Source organism: Columba livia, chromosome Z (genome assembly GCF_036013475.1).
Source record: "Columba livia isolate bColLiv1 breed racing homer chromosome Z, bColLiv1.pat.W.v2, whole genome shotgun sequence".
NCBI classification, from domain to species: Eukaryota; Metazoa; Chordata; class Aves; order Columbiformes; family Columbidae; genus Columba; species Columba livia.
The window spans coordinates 48,646,549-48,662,175 of record NC_088642.1 but is presented as its reverse complement, the minus strand read 5'-3'; the positions used below and the strand labels follow the sequence as shown (position 1 = coordinate 48,662,175).

At 37.4% G+C, this 15,627-nt stretch overlaps 1 protein-coding gene across 4 annotated transcripts in view; it reads right to left on the bottom strand.

Moving 5' to 3' along the window:
• AUH (AU RNA binding methylglutaconyl-CoA hydratase) overlaps positions 1–15,627 on the bottom strand; it is a 109,614-nt gene that overhangs the window by 73,692 nt on the left and 20,295 nt on the right. For all 4 annotated transcript variants that reach the window (XR_010468912.1, XM_065045742.1, XM_065045741.1 and 1 more), the window contains exon 4: positions 1,970–2,056. Coding sequence is in view for 3 of the 4 variants with exons in the window: in XM_065045742.1 (XP_064901814.1) it covers positions 1,970–2,056 (87 nt within the window). In the remaining variant the exon portion in view is untranslated. The remainder of the gene's footprint in view (positions 1–1,969; positions 2,057–15,627) is intronic.

Here is a 15,627-nt window from a genome sequence, read left to right as displayed (position 1 = left end):
CCCTTGAGATAAATGTTGGATCCATCTTATAAATACATCTACTGTTTGCACAATGTGCTCAAAAACAATGTCTCATACACATATATATATGGTTGGAACACATCACGTGACTCAAAAATAAAAGCTACCTATATATAGCATGTGTGTCCAAACATACCTGATATGAAAATTGACCAATAACATTAGAAGTGATAGAAGGGAGCATCTAGGGAAGGAGGGAAGGAGGCAGAAGGGGGAGATAAAAAGGAAGAAGAAGGAGGGGAGAGACAGACTCACCAAACCTAAGCAAAAGTTTTGTTACAATATCAAGCAAGAGCCACATTCAAATTCTCCCTCTTTTCCAACCTGCAGCACGTCTAATTGCTGTTACTACATCCCCTTACAAACCTTCCTATCTAGGTACCTCACTGACCTAGATTCTCACATATTAATTCCACTTACAATTTCATGCTTATTTCTTGAGACAGAAACGAGAGATCAATGAATGAAAGCACTCATACTGATTTCCTAAACTTCAAGTAATTCAGTCTAAGCACGATCCACTGTAAACCTTTTAGATAACACTGAAATTTTGCTTACATATTCAGTAGTTAAACATTCTCGTAGGAACCTTAATGGCCTTGAAGACAATCAAATATTTGTCTAAAGTCTTTTCAGCTCTGCAGCAAAACAAAGCATCCAACCACCATATGTATTTTCCAGTCAATTAGTGCACAATGCCAAATCCAAATACTTCTTGAGACTTTAGGATTTCTCCCACTCAAAAAAATAAAAATAGTCAAATTTTTAAAAAATATTTCCTGATGATAGGAAAGCCTTTAAAACAGCTGTTCCTATTTAAATATTAATAGCAGCTCAGAAAGTATTTCAAATAACTTCAGTCCCAGAAAGGCTGAAAAATTATTATCATGCTTAGAGCTAAGGAAGCCTACCAAAAATCTCACAAAGTAACTAAATGGAAAGACTTGTTGCCTGTCACGGCCTTCCAGTAAAAGGACAAATGCAAGCATGAAATACAGTTATCAGCTGCAGGAAATTAATGATCAATTCACTTCTAGATATTTTACTGATTTTATTTATTTAAAGAGCCTTGAGGATATGTTTCACTTCAAAGACAAGACATTAATTCAAGGACATGAGTATCTCCATAAATACCTAATCAAAGAGTCATTCTTCAGCAGTCTGTCATTTACCTGCAAAAACATACTGGTTTCCATTCCTAACATTCTGCCAAATGAAGATCTGACCCAACGGTATTAAGGAAATGCATCTAAAAACATGATCTGAGAAATTATTTATTCCTCAGAGTTTCATGCCAAAATTTCAAGTGACAAAACATGTTGCATATAAACATCCAATATATAAAACCAATTTCTTCAAACTTGGTACATTTGACTTCTCTTTTGACAAAATATATTGGCATGCCCTGTTGAGAAACAATTATATTAAAATTCATCAGCAGAGACGTAAAAACATAATGATTCGATGGGGAATTAGTAATGTGAAATTTACAGACAAATTACTATCCTTAAAAATCGGTACAATTAAAATCCTGAATTATTGACGGGTTTTACTATACCGGAACAACTGCGGACTAAATAAAAATATGGAAGGCCTTAGTAGATAACTTCCTGCATTAATTATACCAACCACAAGAATGTAATACTAAAAACTGAATTCTGAAGTACCTGGATGTCACATAATAATCCAGGCTTTATGAAAACAGCTGAGCAAATCACCTCTATTTCAGTTGAGATTTAGCTTTTCTCAGCATTCTAAAAAAAAGTCCAACTTGACTAGGGATGTTTTAAAAGAAAGAATGGATTTTGACTCATATTTATCAACATAAGTAGTTGTGGATATCATACTACTTGTCAAGAATCAACCATGCACATTTATGGCATCCTCCCGATCCAACCCTTCCCAGGTTACAGATAAAATGGCATTGTTAAAGGAAGAGGTTACATACCCATTTCATTAATAGTTGCTCTTGCTTTTGAGACAAAAGAACTAACTTCACTTGAGTGCATTTTTGCTCTTTCTTTAAGGTCAGCACCTGTAAGTGACATTTCACACACGTTAGCAAGCCGGATATAGTACAGTGAATATATTTTCAAAAGTAAAATATTCCTGTATTCAAAATAAAATATTAAGTCTGCTTTGAGACAAGGACAGTTCAAACTGGTCACATGCATCTTCCACAGATTTCAAGGAAAACAAGGACTCTTTATCAAGGAAAAACAAAACACAAAAATCAAATTCCCATCACCAGATTTTCAAGTATATTCTTCCTGGTGACCTTTCATATTAAAATATTTATGAACAACAGCATTTACGCGAGTATTTTATCTGACGTATACTTCTATTTTCCTAACTGTGTCACAAAGTCTGATAAATACATGTTTTTCATATGGTGCTCTTGTTATTCTTTGATTGGTAGGTCATAAAATACCTAGGGTGCATGTTTTTACATTAACAGACTACATTTATCTTAATAAAAAATTCTACCGTGGACCTAGTACCATTTTTCAACTCACTTTAGTGAAATATATTTTTTAATAAGTTACATATTTTTTGTTCTTCCAAAACATGCAAAAACTTGACATTTTTAATACATTTCTTCATGAATATATGAAAATAATTGTTTTAAAAGCACACTGTACGTAGAGATTTTTACCAAAATGTGTTTTTAAAAATTCACTGATGTGCAAAACTGACATTTTATCTTATGAATGTGTAAAGAAAAGGAGAACTGGAAAGAAACAATAATAATAATAATAATAGCTAAATACAGATTAAGACAGGAAGTCCATTTCTCTTATAGAAAAAGGCAAAATCTGCATATACACATTTATTCTCTAAAAAAGTGCAACACTCCCATTCAACTTAGTGTGTATGTCATCCATTTGGTAAAAATGAACCTATTCAGCTAATTTCTTGGCATATGCCTGAAAAGGCTAAACAAGGCATATATCCAATGCTAAAAACAGTCTCATGTTTCTTCACCCCAAGAATCAAAATACTATCCATTCAGGAAAATGTATTGGACTCAGATTAAGTTAAGACTGTAACTCTGAATTTTAAATCAAGCAGTCATAGGCTCCCCCTTTTACCTTTCTGGACTTAACTCATGCTAGATCCTCTTGACACTCTTCATCAAACAGAGGTTTAGGTATACTTTTGTTGACAGCATCAGTTGAAACTCACAACTTCAGTGTCACAGCATTTTCTAATACACATCCAGCTGCTGTGTTAAGGTAACATGCCCAATAATGCAGGTCTATATCTCCCCTTCTACTTCCATCATAGCAAAGCTGCTCATTTCACTAAAACTTTTGTTCTCCTTCTATGCATATCAATATAAAAACAATGAAACAACAGTCCGGACTGCATTTGCATGTTTCCCACTAAATAAGGTCAAGTTTAATTCATACTACCAGACACCTTGCCAAAACCTTCCAAACAACCTTCTAGGATATGCCCCAACTGAAGACAGTGGGACAGGACAGTTGAGCAGGCACTATAGAACATGATTTACTGTGGTCAACTGAGTCTGCACTGCAGCAAAACTGCAATTGCTCCCTTAGCAGTTCACAATCAATGCATGGGAAAATCTTGCCAGTAACCTGAAAAGCAAACAAAATTTGCATCCCTTGATCTGGAGAGAATAATAAATCATATAAAACTGCAGGTAACTTTCAGAAATGCATTTATGATAGAGTTGTGTAGCTAAAAGGAGCTTTCTATGAAGAAACTTCATGACAAAACCTGCTTTAAAAGTTGTATCAGCAAGTGTGCAAATGAAAAAAATGCACTTATCTGTTATCACTTCATGTCTGAGTCTAGCTTCTACAACTCTGCCCAAATCATTGCCTATATAAGAACAGGAAGAAACTGTGTTTTATGAACAAGAAAACTGTATGGCTGGGCAATCTGACTCAAAACTTCCACACATTTAAATCCTGCTCAGTGGGCATACACTTTAAAAGTATACGAAGAAAACTTCAAAAGAGAGGCACTGAACCTAGAAAATACCTTCAGCATAACTGTTAAGAAAATACATTGTCAAGATAATGTTGTCAACTCGTAAAAGAATGAATCCTGTCTGCAACTGCTAACGTAAAGACATGTAAATCCTTTCAGTTTTAGGTCTGTCTGTTATACAACAAAGATAAGAGTGACTACTTGCAAAACACCAGTCATAAACTACAGACACTACTGGCCTTGCAGTTTCAGACATTTTGAAGCCCACACAATCAGTTGAGCCTTGCTTTAATACGTATCTCAAGGCTGTTGGATAAAGTGTCCTTTAGCTGAACATTGCTCATTATACACTAAAAGGATTATGTAACCAACATGCAAATGTGTAACCAGTTGGCTCTTTAGGGTGTGAATGTAGTGATAAGATTTTTTATATAATGCCTTCTACTTTTCTGGCTGGCATGCTGGCTTTATTCCAGACTTGCGCAACTCTGTTACAAACAATATCTCATCTCTGTGTGTTAAATTTGGCTCATTTGTATGTATACCAGGTAAAGAACTCTGGTTTTGGGACAACAATAAACCTAAAGAAATTTTTAGGTTTTAATATATTCAGACTCATTAAAAAAAAAAAAAAAAAAGACTTAATTTTAAAAAATCTAAAACAAAAATATAGATTGCAAACTTCTCCCTTCAGTTAAAATATGTCATTGAAGTTATTTACAGAAATTTAAATTTTCAACAAAAACTTTTGTGAGAATAGATTAAAAGGTAGCTGCCAATTAAAAATGAATGATTTTGAGTACTGAAAAAAAAATCTAGTACAATAGCTGATCTTAGTGCCTTACTAACTTCTGTAATCTTACATTTCCCTTTTTAAGTATACCTCCCTTGTAACTGCCAAGTAAATGGAAAAAGTTCTTTTCCTAATCCTTTCTTATTTTAGGCCTCCAAAGCACAATAGTATTAAATGAAGATTTTTCAGGGAAAATACTTTTAGACAGAAACCATTTGGTGCACTCCAAGAGAACACATGCCTTGGCATCCCCGGGTTCACAGGAGATGGAACTGCCACTAACTTAATACTTTTGTTCTTGTTACAAGATTCAGCTACTGATCAAAGAATTCTTGAAGAATCCCTTGACCCACATAGCAGAGAACTATTCACGTTTCTTCAAAATCTGTTCTCAGGTCAGAAGAAAAGTTTAAGTTTCTGAAGACAGCCATGAAGGAGAGCGCAGGTTCAACCAGAGACTTCTGCTCCCTCAGCTACTGAAATCAAAGACCCTTTCTCTCACCCCAAGTTCCCTACTTCAAAGTATCTGAAAATACTATTTGCTCAACTGCTGAAAGCAACAAAGTAGCTAAGCTTTTCAAACCACAAAAACTACAACAGAAGAAAGCTCTGTAAGTTTCCCATGGGCCACAGCTGGAATCTGCAGACAAATTTGGCCCATCTGCTGCCCCACACCCACTCCCCACAGACTCCGGAGGCTGTTCTGTGGGTCCATGACTCCACACCATGCCGGACACAGGGCTCTCTAAGCCATTCTTCCCAAAGATCTAAGGGAAGGAGAACCTGAGCTAACACTAGCCCAGGCAAACTAGCTGTTGCAGATTTGTTTCTACACTGTAATTATGTCCCCACATCCATCCTGTTTGTACTGAAGCATGAATCATTTTTTTCTCCACATTACACTTTCTGGCGTCTTGATGCTTTGTCCCACGAACTGATTCTCAACCGCTCAGAAATGTAGCAAAAGCTAGCCAAAACCAGCTGTGATTCTAGGGGTCATGCTCCCAAATTCTCACCTCTCTGCTCCCAGCACTTTATGAACTCCCTTTTATAGCCTGCGCAATGCCATTTTCAGGTTACCAGCTGTTAGTACAGAACAAGAGAGAAGTGAAACAGTGAAAGACTACATTGACAGTGCAATCAGCCACTTCCTCCTACAGCTACATTAATTAGGATTAGGACAGGTACTCTCCTCCACTTGCAAACAAACTCCTCTTGAATCAATTTAAGCCACAGCAGCATCACTTCTAAATTTACAAAGAAAACCAGTAGCAGAGAAATTCCCTGCAGAACAGTCCTGTTTGCAAAACACCAGTACAAACGGCAGTCTTTTGAAGGTCTGCTCACCAGCAAGTACATAAACTGGTATTTGCAGATCAACCTGTGAAACTACTGTGAGGAAGATACATGCTGTTTTAAATACTACCTACACTTCTACTGAGGTTTGTCAATCTGAAAGAAAACCTCTGTTTGGTTTGAAACTATCACTTTCATATTTCCCCACTCCAACACTGGAAGAACACAAAAAGCTTAGTTATTTTTTTACCTTACTTCCAAAAAGTATAAAAACCCTGATGTAACCAACTCTTTTAAACATTTGGCTACTCAATGGTCGGCTATTGTACACTGTCAGTCTAGAGAGATTTTGCAGCATGTGCTTGACTTGCATTTCACAATGACGCCAGAGACAATGTTTGTTTGAGGAAATCAAGGGCAGTCCAGCAAGATAGGCATATTTCTGTTATTCACCAGAATTTTTCTGCTTACACTTCTATATGACAACGGTGGCTATTTAACAAGAGAGCACACAAAAACAACCCAAGTTTTACAGTGGTTACTCTGACTTCAGGCCTCTTGCCTTATTTGGACATTTTCACCCACTTTCTAAATATAATTTATATACTGTTGAAAAGGTAAGTGGTGTGTTTGAAAAAATCTGTTCCAACATCTTTTATAAGCCTCACTTTCCAAATACCATAAATACCAAAAATTTTCTTGCATAGTACTGTTCTACACAATGCTTTTAAATGTACTTCCAAAATACAACACAAAAGCTGTAAACTAAAAAGGCATAAAATTTAATGGTTTATACATCATACTTAAAATGTTAACCTTACTTGGTAAATAATTTTATTTAAAAATAAGTCTTTTAGAAACCTGGCACACAAAAAATTAAACTGTGAAGTTATTCTACCACGTGCTGAAAGGCGCCCACAGTGCCTTTTCTCTGAATAGAGGAAAGGAAGTGACACATGCACAGGCATTTGAGGTAGAATACTATATTACATTTTTACAGCAGCAATGTTATTTTGAGCTTGCCCTTTGATCTTGCTATAAACACAGATCAACCAATTCTGTCAGCACACCAAAATCTGAATCAGGAAGTGACATGTGTGTGCATCAGAAGATACTCTTTCGCATGTTCTGTACAATCTTCCTGTATCTTGTTGGCAAGAACTACGAACGCTGAAAACGGCAAAACACAGAGGCACCACCTATAATATGTTTAATAACGCAATGAGACAGGTTGAGGAATTTATGAAGGAAGCTTACTATGCTGTCAACTAAGAGTGCAAAACATGCACTACCTCAACAATTAAAAGGTTAAGAATTGCTATGCACCCAGGGTTTACTCCTACACAAAGTAATTAAGAAGTCTGTGAGTTAATATCCCTCCTTCTCCACACAGAAAAACAGACAGTTAAGATGCCAAACTAAAACACTGAGGCAAATGGTCATCTTTGAGACACACTATAGATTAAGCTATAACTAGTGTTAAAAAACCAAACAAACAAACAAACAAAAAACACCCATTAGCATACATGTAAATATCTTTCTTCAAAGACAAATGTGTGCATCTCCTAGAGAAGTCACTGCAGAAAATCCAAGTTTAGCTGAAATCATTAGCAGAACCCCAATCAACTTTTATGAGGTTACGAATACCGCAAAAAGGGAGCTGTACATGCATATTTGAGGACAAGACCAGAGCCAACCTAAGTTCAAACTCAGAAAGATTTACCAACAACTTTTTCTCCAAAGTACATCAAAACTTTTCAATGAGGAAGGAATCCCACGACATTTAGTCTCAGTCTCCACACAGTTTTACCCAAACTCTCACATCTTCTCATACTTAAATTTTTCCTTGATATTTATTTATATGTGTGAAAGTAAACAGACATGATCATCACTTTCATGTGGCAAGTATGACTTGCATCTCTACATTTTAGTGCACTTCATACTAGCATTTTAAAAATTAATAAATAAACAAACACACTTTAGCAATTTAAACAAATCAGGTGGGAAACAAAAAACACAGTGATGAAGAAGTCAGTAATATCACAAAATATTAAGCCAGTGTCCAAAATCTCATATAAAATGGAATGAAGAATTCCAAAAGTTACATGTAAGTATCAGGAATTCTATTTTTCAGACGCACAAAATCATTTGAAAGCACACTATTAAGATCCATATTTTTTTTTTTAATTTAGCTAAGTAAGGGTACATATGCTCACAATCATTAGGAAGAAATTTTAACAAAAAAAGGAAACCCGGTATACTCCATGGGACCCAAACTTAAGAGTGAATTAATATACCTAAAAGCTGGTTCTGAAACCCCAAAGAGCTATCATCAAACAGTCACTGGTCAGTCTTTGGTACAGTTACACAAACATAATAAGGATGTTATAACATATTTTTGATAATTGCCTGTTAAATAACATTTTGTGTAAGAAACATGTTCACAACATATGGTTATCACAAGGTTTTTTAAAGCAGCAGACTTCATAATTCATCTTTCATAACTTAAGAATAATCACCTACTTTCTCTAGTAATTATTTGCTTTATTTACAGCAACAACAAATCCTGTTGCACACCTGTAGAGACACAAATTTTGCACACACCAGCTGAACTGAGTACAGAGAAAAATGCATTTACATGTAACTTCGACAAAAAAAAAAAAGGTGTATCCTAAATTTCAAAACAATATAAGAAGAATGCTGCCTGCAGTCATTTTAGTCAAGAGAAAAACAGGTTGGCATGAAGGATGATAGGTATGTTTCCTACATAAGGAAGTAATGTCAAGGAGTAAAATTATTTCTTTTTTATACGGGACTTTATATTCCTGAAGTTCTCTAAATGTGGATATCTGATTTTGAAGTCAAAACTTAAATTGATATTCTTCCATGTAAGATTTACTAGCATGACTTGGATATCTTTTCACCTGTATCTCCTCTGTGTCACAGAAAGGTTCCTGAGAATCATCAAACTGTGAAGAACAAACAAAATGCCTGTAACTCTTCTGTATTGCAGCCTTTGGCAGGATGCCCGTCCTGAGCATTCGCTCTGGTAAGATGGTAGTTTTGTAGTTCCCCTCATATGGAATATCTCATATCTAGCAATATATTACATTAAGATCAGCATATTTAAAGCACTTGCTGCTAAATCAGTTCCCATAAATGGGATATTTCAGAAAGTATAACATTTGGGTTTTTTTAACTTTTCCTTTTTTCTTTTAAGCTTTTGAATCACAAGTTTTTCTTAAAGGCCAAGGTACTAATTCAAACAGGTTTCCTCCTCAAATCCAGAAATCGTGAATATAAATAGCCCTAACTTCATATACAAAAGTCCTACAATCCCTTTACAACGCTTATGCGAATTCAACCAGATATAGATTAAAGTCAGTTGGCTTTATTTCGATCCTGTCTATTCAGTTCTAAATTTAGAAGCACCCAACAATATTCCTGCTGTTAACCTTTTCTGCCACAAAAAAGGCAGCTTGTACCTCACATCTTTCCTGAATTCATCTTCACTTGCATAAGAAAAAAAAAAAAAATCATTATAAGCATCTTAATCACAGAATCATTCCAGTTGGAAGAGACCCCCAGAATCATTGAGTCCAACCATAACCTAACTCTAGCACTAAATCATGTCCCTAAGAACTTCGTCTAAACACCTTTTAAACACCTCCAGGGATGGTGACTCCACCACTTCCTTGGGCAGCCTGTTCCAATGCCTGACAACCCTTTGCGTGAAGATTTTTTTCCTAATATCCAATCTAAACCTCCCCTAGTGCAATTTGAGCCCATTTCCCCTCGTCCTATCACTTGCTACTTGGGAGAAGAGACCAACACCCTCCAGGCTACAACCTCCTTTCAGGTCGTTGTAGACAGCAATAAGGTCTCCCCTCATCCTCCTTTTCTCCGGGCTAAATAGCCCCAGATCCCTCAGACTTGTGCTCCAGACCCCTCACCAGCCTCGTCACCCTTCTCTGAACCCTCTGCAGCAATTCAATGTCTTTCTCGCAGTGAGTGGCCCAAAACTGAACACAGGATTTGAGGTGGGGCTACACCAGCACTGAGTACAGGGACACAATCACTTCTCTAGTCCTGCTGGCCACACTATTCCTGATACAAGCCAGGATTCTGTTGGCCCTCTTAGCCACCTGGGCACACTGATGGATCATGTTCAGCCAACTGTTGATCAACACCTCCAGATCCCTCTCTGCCAGGCACTTTTCCAGCCACTCTTCCCCAAGCCTCTAGTACTGCCTGGAGTTGTTGTGACCCAAGTGTAGGACCTGGCACTTGGCCCTGATGAACCTCATACAGTTGGTCTCAGCCCAACGATCTAGTCACCACTTGTGACTGGCTGCCACCTGGATTTGGCTCCATTCACCACAGCTCTTTGGGCCCACCTCTCCAGCCAGTTCTTTACCCATCGAAGAGTACACCCATCCAGGCCATGAGCAGCCAGTTTCTCCAGGAGAATGCTGGGAGATACAGTGTCAAAGGCTTTATTGAAGTCTAAGTACACAACATCCACAGCCTTTCCCTCATCTACTAGGTGGCTCTCCTTGTCATAGAAGGAGATCAGGTTGGTCAAGCCTTTCATACATACACCCATGCTGCCTGGGCCTGATCATAAGTTTGTCTTGTATGTGCCATGTGATGTCACTCAGGATGATTTGCTCCATGATCTTCCCTGGCACCAAGGTCAGACTGACAGATCTATAGTCCCCCCGATCCTCCTTCCAGCCCCTCTTGTAGATGGTCATCACATCTGCCAATTCCAGTTAACCAGGACATTCCCAGTTAGCCAGGATTGCTGGCAGATAATTGAAAGTGGCTTGGTGATCACCTCTGCCAGCTCCCCCAGAACCCTTGGGTGCATCCCATCTGTCCCCATAGACTTGTGGTGTCCAAGTGATGTAGTAGGTCACTGTTTCCCCTTGGACTATTAGGGCTTCATTCTGTTCCCCATCACTCTTTTCTGGCTTAGGGGGCTGGGAACCTGGAGCACAACTGATCTGACTGCTAAAGGCTGAGACAAAGAAGGCATTTAGTACCTCAGCCTTTCCCTCATTTCACCTCTTCAAAGAAAATTTTTTCCTAAACAACGAGCAGTTTTCTTCATGACACTTCCACCATCCAACAACACCCTCAGTCACTCCCTAGTCTCTAGTAACTCTTATGGAGGCAAAACATTGTATAACTATCACAACAGGACTTGCTGCACTTTCCTCCATGGCACATGAAAGAGACCAGTACTGGTGGAAAGGTACAAGAACAGGACAGTTACCTGTTTCCAAACAGTAAGTTAACACAATATTAACTTTGATGCTGTGCTGTACCTTAATTCTAGTGACCTCTGCCAAGCTAAAAAAATCAGGACTAGCAGAAGACAGGTAGGGACACTGCATCATCCCTGACTCTCAGATACAGAATTACTGGAGAAGAGCCAGAAGGAAAAGACACTGGTGGCAGCAGTGAAGGTCACCCACTAAGTGCCTAAGAACCACAAATACAGACCTCTAGAGTGATCAAATCATGACAAACCTGTTTGTCCCAATCTTCATATAATTCCTCATACAACAGCCCAGCTACTTAAACATGGGAAGGCCATGAGCTTACATGTCACATCATGTTAATGATAAAAATCAGCATTTAATAAAAACCAATACATGTTGCAATTATCATTCAACAGAGAGCTTTCCTCCCCTCCACCCCCCCAAAAAAAAAAAAAAAAAATTAAAGTAAAGCTATTTCCTACAACACTTGTATTTCTATGTTATTTCCACAATAACCATTAGAGAGGTACTTCTTTAATCCAGTCATTCTGGTAGTCTAAACATGTAACTTCCTCAAAACACTCTTCATTTTCATATTCAACCTTCACTAACAGAACTTCTACATTATGCCCATAACATGGTGTGCACTGACCTTCTGGTAATGAATAACATATTTCCAATCAGAAAACCATCAAAGCTGCATTTCTTTACCCCACTATTTAGTTCCCAACAAACAGTGGAATAATTCTGATTTTTATTTATTCTACATCTTCCATAAGAAAATCCTCTGAAGAAATCAGCACCAGAGTTCTTGTTTTTTAAACAAAGAACTACAAGTAATTTACTTAGTGGAGTAAGAGTGTATGGGTATTTTGACACCACCACTAATGAAAAAAATAGCATTAATGTAGTACTGCATTTCATTTTCATCAATCGCAAAACCTTTTCAGTGAGTCTCCTAATATTTAATCTCTATAATGATAAGTGACACAGTTTTCTACTTTCTATTAATAAGCAGGCATTCCTAAAACTTGCTGGTGGTAAGATTCTTCATCTTTCTTCTTTAACCATAAATGAATAATGATACACAGACTGAACATTCTTGGTAAATAGCACTAAGCCTTTCAACCTACAGAAATATGAATACAGCCAGAATTTTGAGCAACCTGCTCTTTGTTCCACTTTGATTTCTAGTAAATTAAGTAATAAAAAAAATACAACTTTCATCGCACTATTACACATGACTGAGTCAAATCTTTTGCATATACTATATATCTAACCATTGCACATGGTTTTTTAAAGTTAACAGGAATTGATACTGCTGGGGTTATCTGCTTTGATTAGTAATAATTACAAAAATAGTTAACTAACAGCACACCCGGTTTTAAGAGCTGTAACGAGAAAAGGAGGAAGTGCATTATGTGGTAAAAAAGAGAAAGTCAGAATCTTTTCTGAAGAAGTCCCCAAGTCAGTACTCAGGCATAAATCCTATTAAAAAAAGAAGGAGTTATTCCTGAGAAAAACCACCATTTGAACTGTTATATCACCTGAATGTAGATCAAGGCACTGGTGAAAGCGTTTTTCTTCTTTTTCTTTACTCTCTACCCCATTCCTCGATTTGAAAGGCATCACTCGGTACCTCTCTACATGCCTTCTTTTTTCTTTTTTTACAATTATCAATATTAGTCGTATTGTTATATGAGGTGGAAGCTTCCAGCATGCCAAGATTCAATGACTCTGGATTCTGTGCAGCTATACAGCAAGTAATACTTCTTGTGGAACACTTAAAGAAGCAGGTAACTAATACATGTAGAATATCACAGAATCACGGAATGCTGGGGGTTGGAATAGACCTCTAGAGATCACCCAGTCCAATCCATGTGCTAAAGCAGGTTCACCCAGAGCAGATCGTACAGGAATGTGTCCAGGAGGGTCTTGAATGTCTCCAGAGAAGGAGACTCCACAACCTCTCTTGGCAGCCTGTTCCAGTGCTCTGGCACACTCAAAGTAAAGAAGTTTCTCCTCATATTCAGATGGATCCTCCTGTGCTTCAGTCTGTGCCCATTACCCTCATCCTATTGTTGGGCACCACTGAAAAGAGTCTGGTCCCATCCTCTCGACACCCACCCTTGAGATGTTTATAAGCATTGATAAGATCGCCTATCAACCCTAATCACCTTCATAGTCTGCCGCTGGACATTTTTTGTCAAGAATATCTGTAGCAATAATCATGACTTGTATCCTCACAACTACAAGATGATCAGTCTCTGCATACAGCAAACCAGAAACAAACGTGAGGAAACATTTGGAGTAACGGCCTTAGAAAGACCAGATGAGGTGACTAGTGAGTTTGACCACAAGACTTCTCAGGCTATAGCTGGTGAGAAGAACAAGAACTTTTGTGGGAAAACTCAACCAGAAGAAAAGCCTTCTGGGTGAAAGATATGGAGCTCAGCCTTGGTCACTTTAACTCTATTAAGAAAGTTACATCTTGATCTCAGAAAAAAAACCAAAAAAGCGGCATTAAAATCACTGGCATTCCTGCACAAACATCACCGGCTCTATTAATACTGGGCCAGCACTCAAGGCCACAGTCCTGCCATTCCACACAGTACTGTGTGAAAGTAAGGGCTAGTAAGCATTTGAGCCGTGAGCAGGAACATCTCTTTAATTATGCTTTGTTCACATAAAAGTCGGACAGAAAACCAGCAGCTGCAATTCTGTTTCTCATGAGCGCCAAGTTAAGCAGCTCACAAGCAATACTTCCCCGTATTCCCAGTGTCCCCAAAGGCTTCAAACTGACTCAGAAAAATAAATGAAAATGCCTGCAAATAGCAAAATTTCCCATCAATTGAATATATTTTTAGCACTGATGTTGAACACTCAATTCCATTTTCTAAGGACTATTTTAAAATAGTTCAGAGACACTTGATCTCTTCTATTGAAAAAAAAAATCCAACAGACGTGTCAGCAAATTACTTCAGAGAAAGAAAGCAAAGCAAAGGAGATCCAACACTGGAATATTACTTGCCATCTGGAGGGGCTTAATAAATTATACAGATTGGTGGTATTTGATCCCAGAGCTCAATCACTTAAAAACCATGTCCATCCACACACAGTCAGTAAGTTCCAGCCAGTGACACAAAATGCACAAAGAAATCTTAAAATCAATGAGAGATTATTTTAGGCCTAAATTTCTTATATCCTACAAAACTCTGCTGTTTCACTATTAACATAAACTGACATGAAGTTGGAAAATACTGAGAGAGACATCGCAGACAACTTTGTATCTGCACCTTTCATCATTAAGTAGCTTTTTAAGGACCGTATTTTGTGTAAAACAGGCAGGAGACACAGCATTTCTTTTACTTATCTTTTAAATTTATTTTGGTGTAAGGTAATAAAAGAGTTGCCTCATCTATATGAATGGAAGCACACATACGTTTCTATTTATTAAAGCATATGAGATCAGCACTTAAATAGGAAAAAAGTAAAAATTTTATAAGGTAAAAATGAACATAAGGGAAATTTCAGAATTTCTTCATTTTCATATTTCCTATGTTACTTTTACAAAGGAAAACACTGTAAAAGGTACAGAACAAATGTCCACTGACTGCACAGAAAAAAAATGAACTACATACAAGATTCAAACCATCTTCACCATGGCCAGGTCTCAACCTTATCCAGTGTCACTGCAAGAACATATTATAGCTGTGAACAGAAGACCAACTCTGTCATAAGAAACCACTGTAAGCACCAGGCAAAAACAGAGATGATGAAGTAAATTATTTTAATTATTGGAAGTTTTTCTTCATATTTGTGGCAATTAGAACACATATACATAGCTGCATTGTGCGTTATTTCATCCACATTATAGATGGAAGCAGATATGAAACTAACTCTTGTAAATTGTCTTAAGATAAAAATGTCATAGACTCAGATATGTCTAAATACCTCTGATACACAATCATTTTATTGTTTTCAAGGGCAAGTAGAAAATAATTCTTTACCATGCAATGACTATTTTTGCCCTGTGTTGCACCCATGTATTCTATTTCCAGCCCACATTACCACCAAGCACATGAGATCAGATTATTTTTGCAAGCAGGTTTTCTCAGCTAAGGATATAAACGGCAAAGCAGGCTCAGTTCCCTCACCCATAAAGAAACCAGGTGCCATAGGCACTTAGTACACCAAGGTAAAGGGTTAGTTAGCTCATACAGTGTACTGTGACAACCTGCCTCAGAGAAACATGAAGAAAAACAGCAGACTTCGCAAACCAAG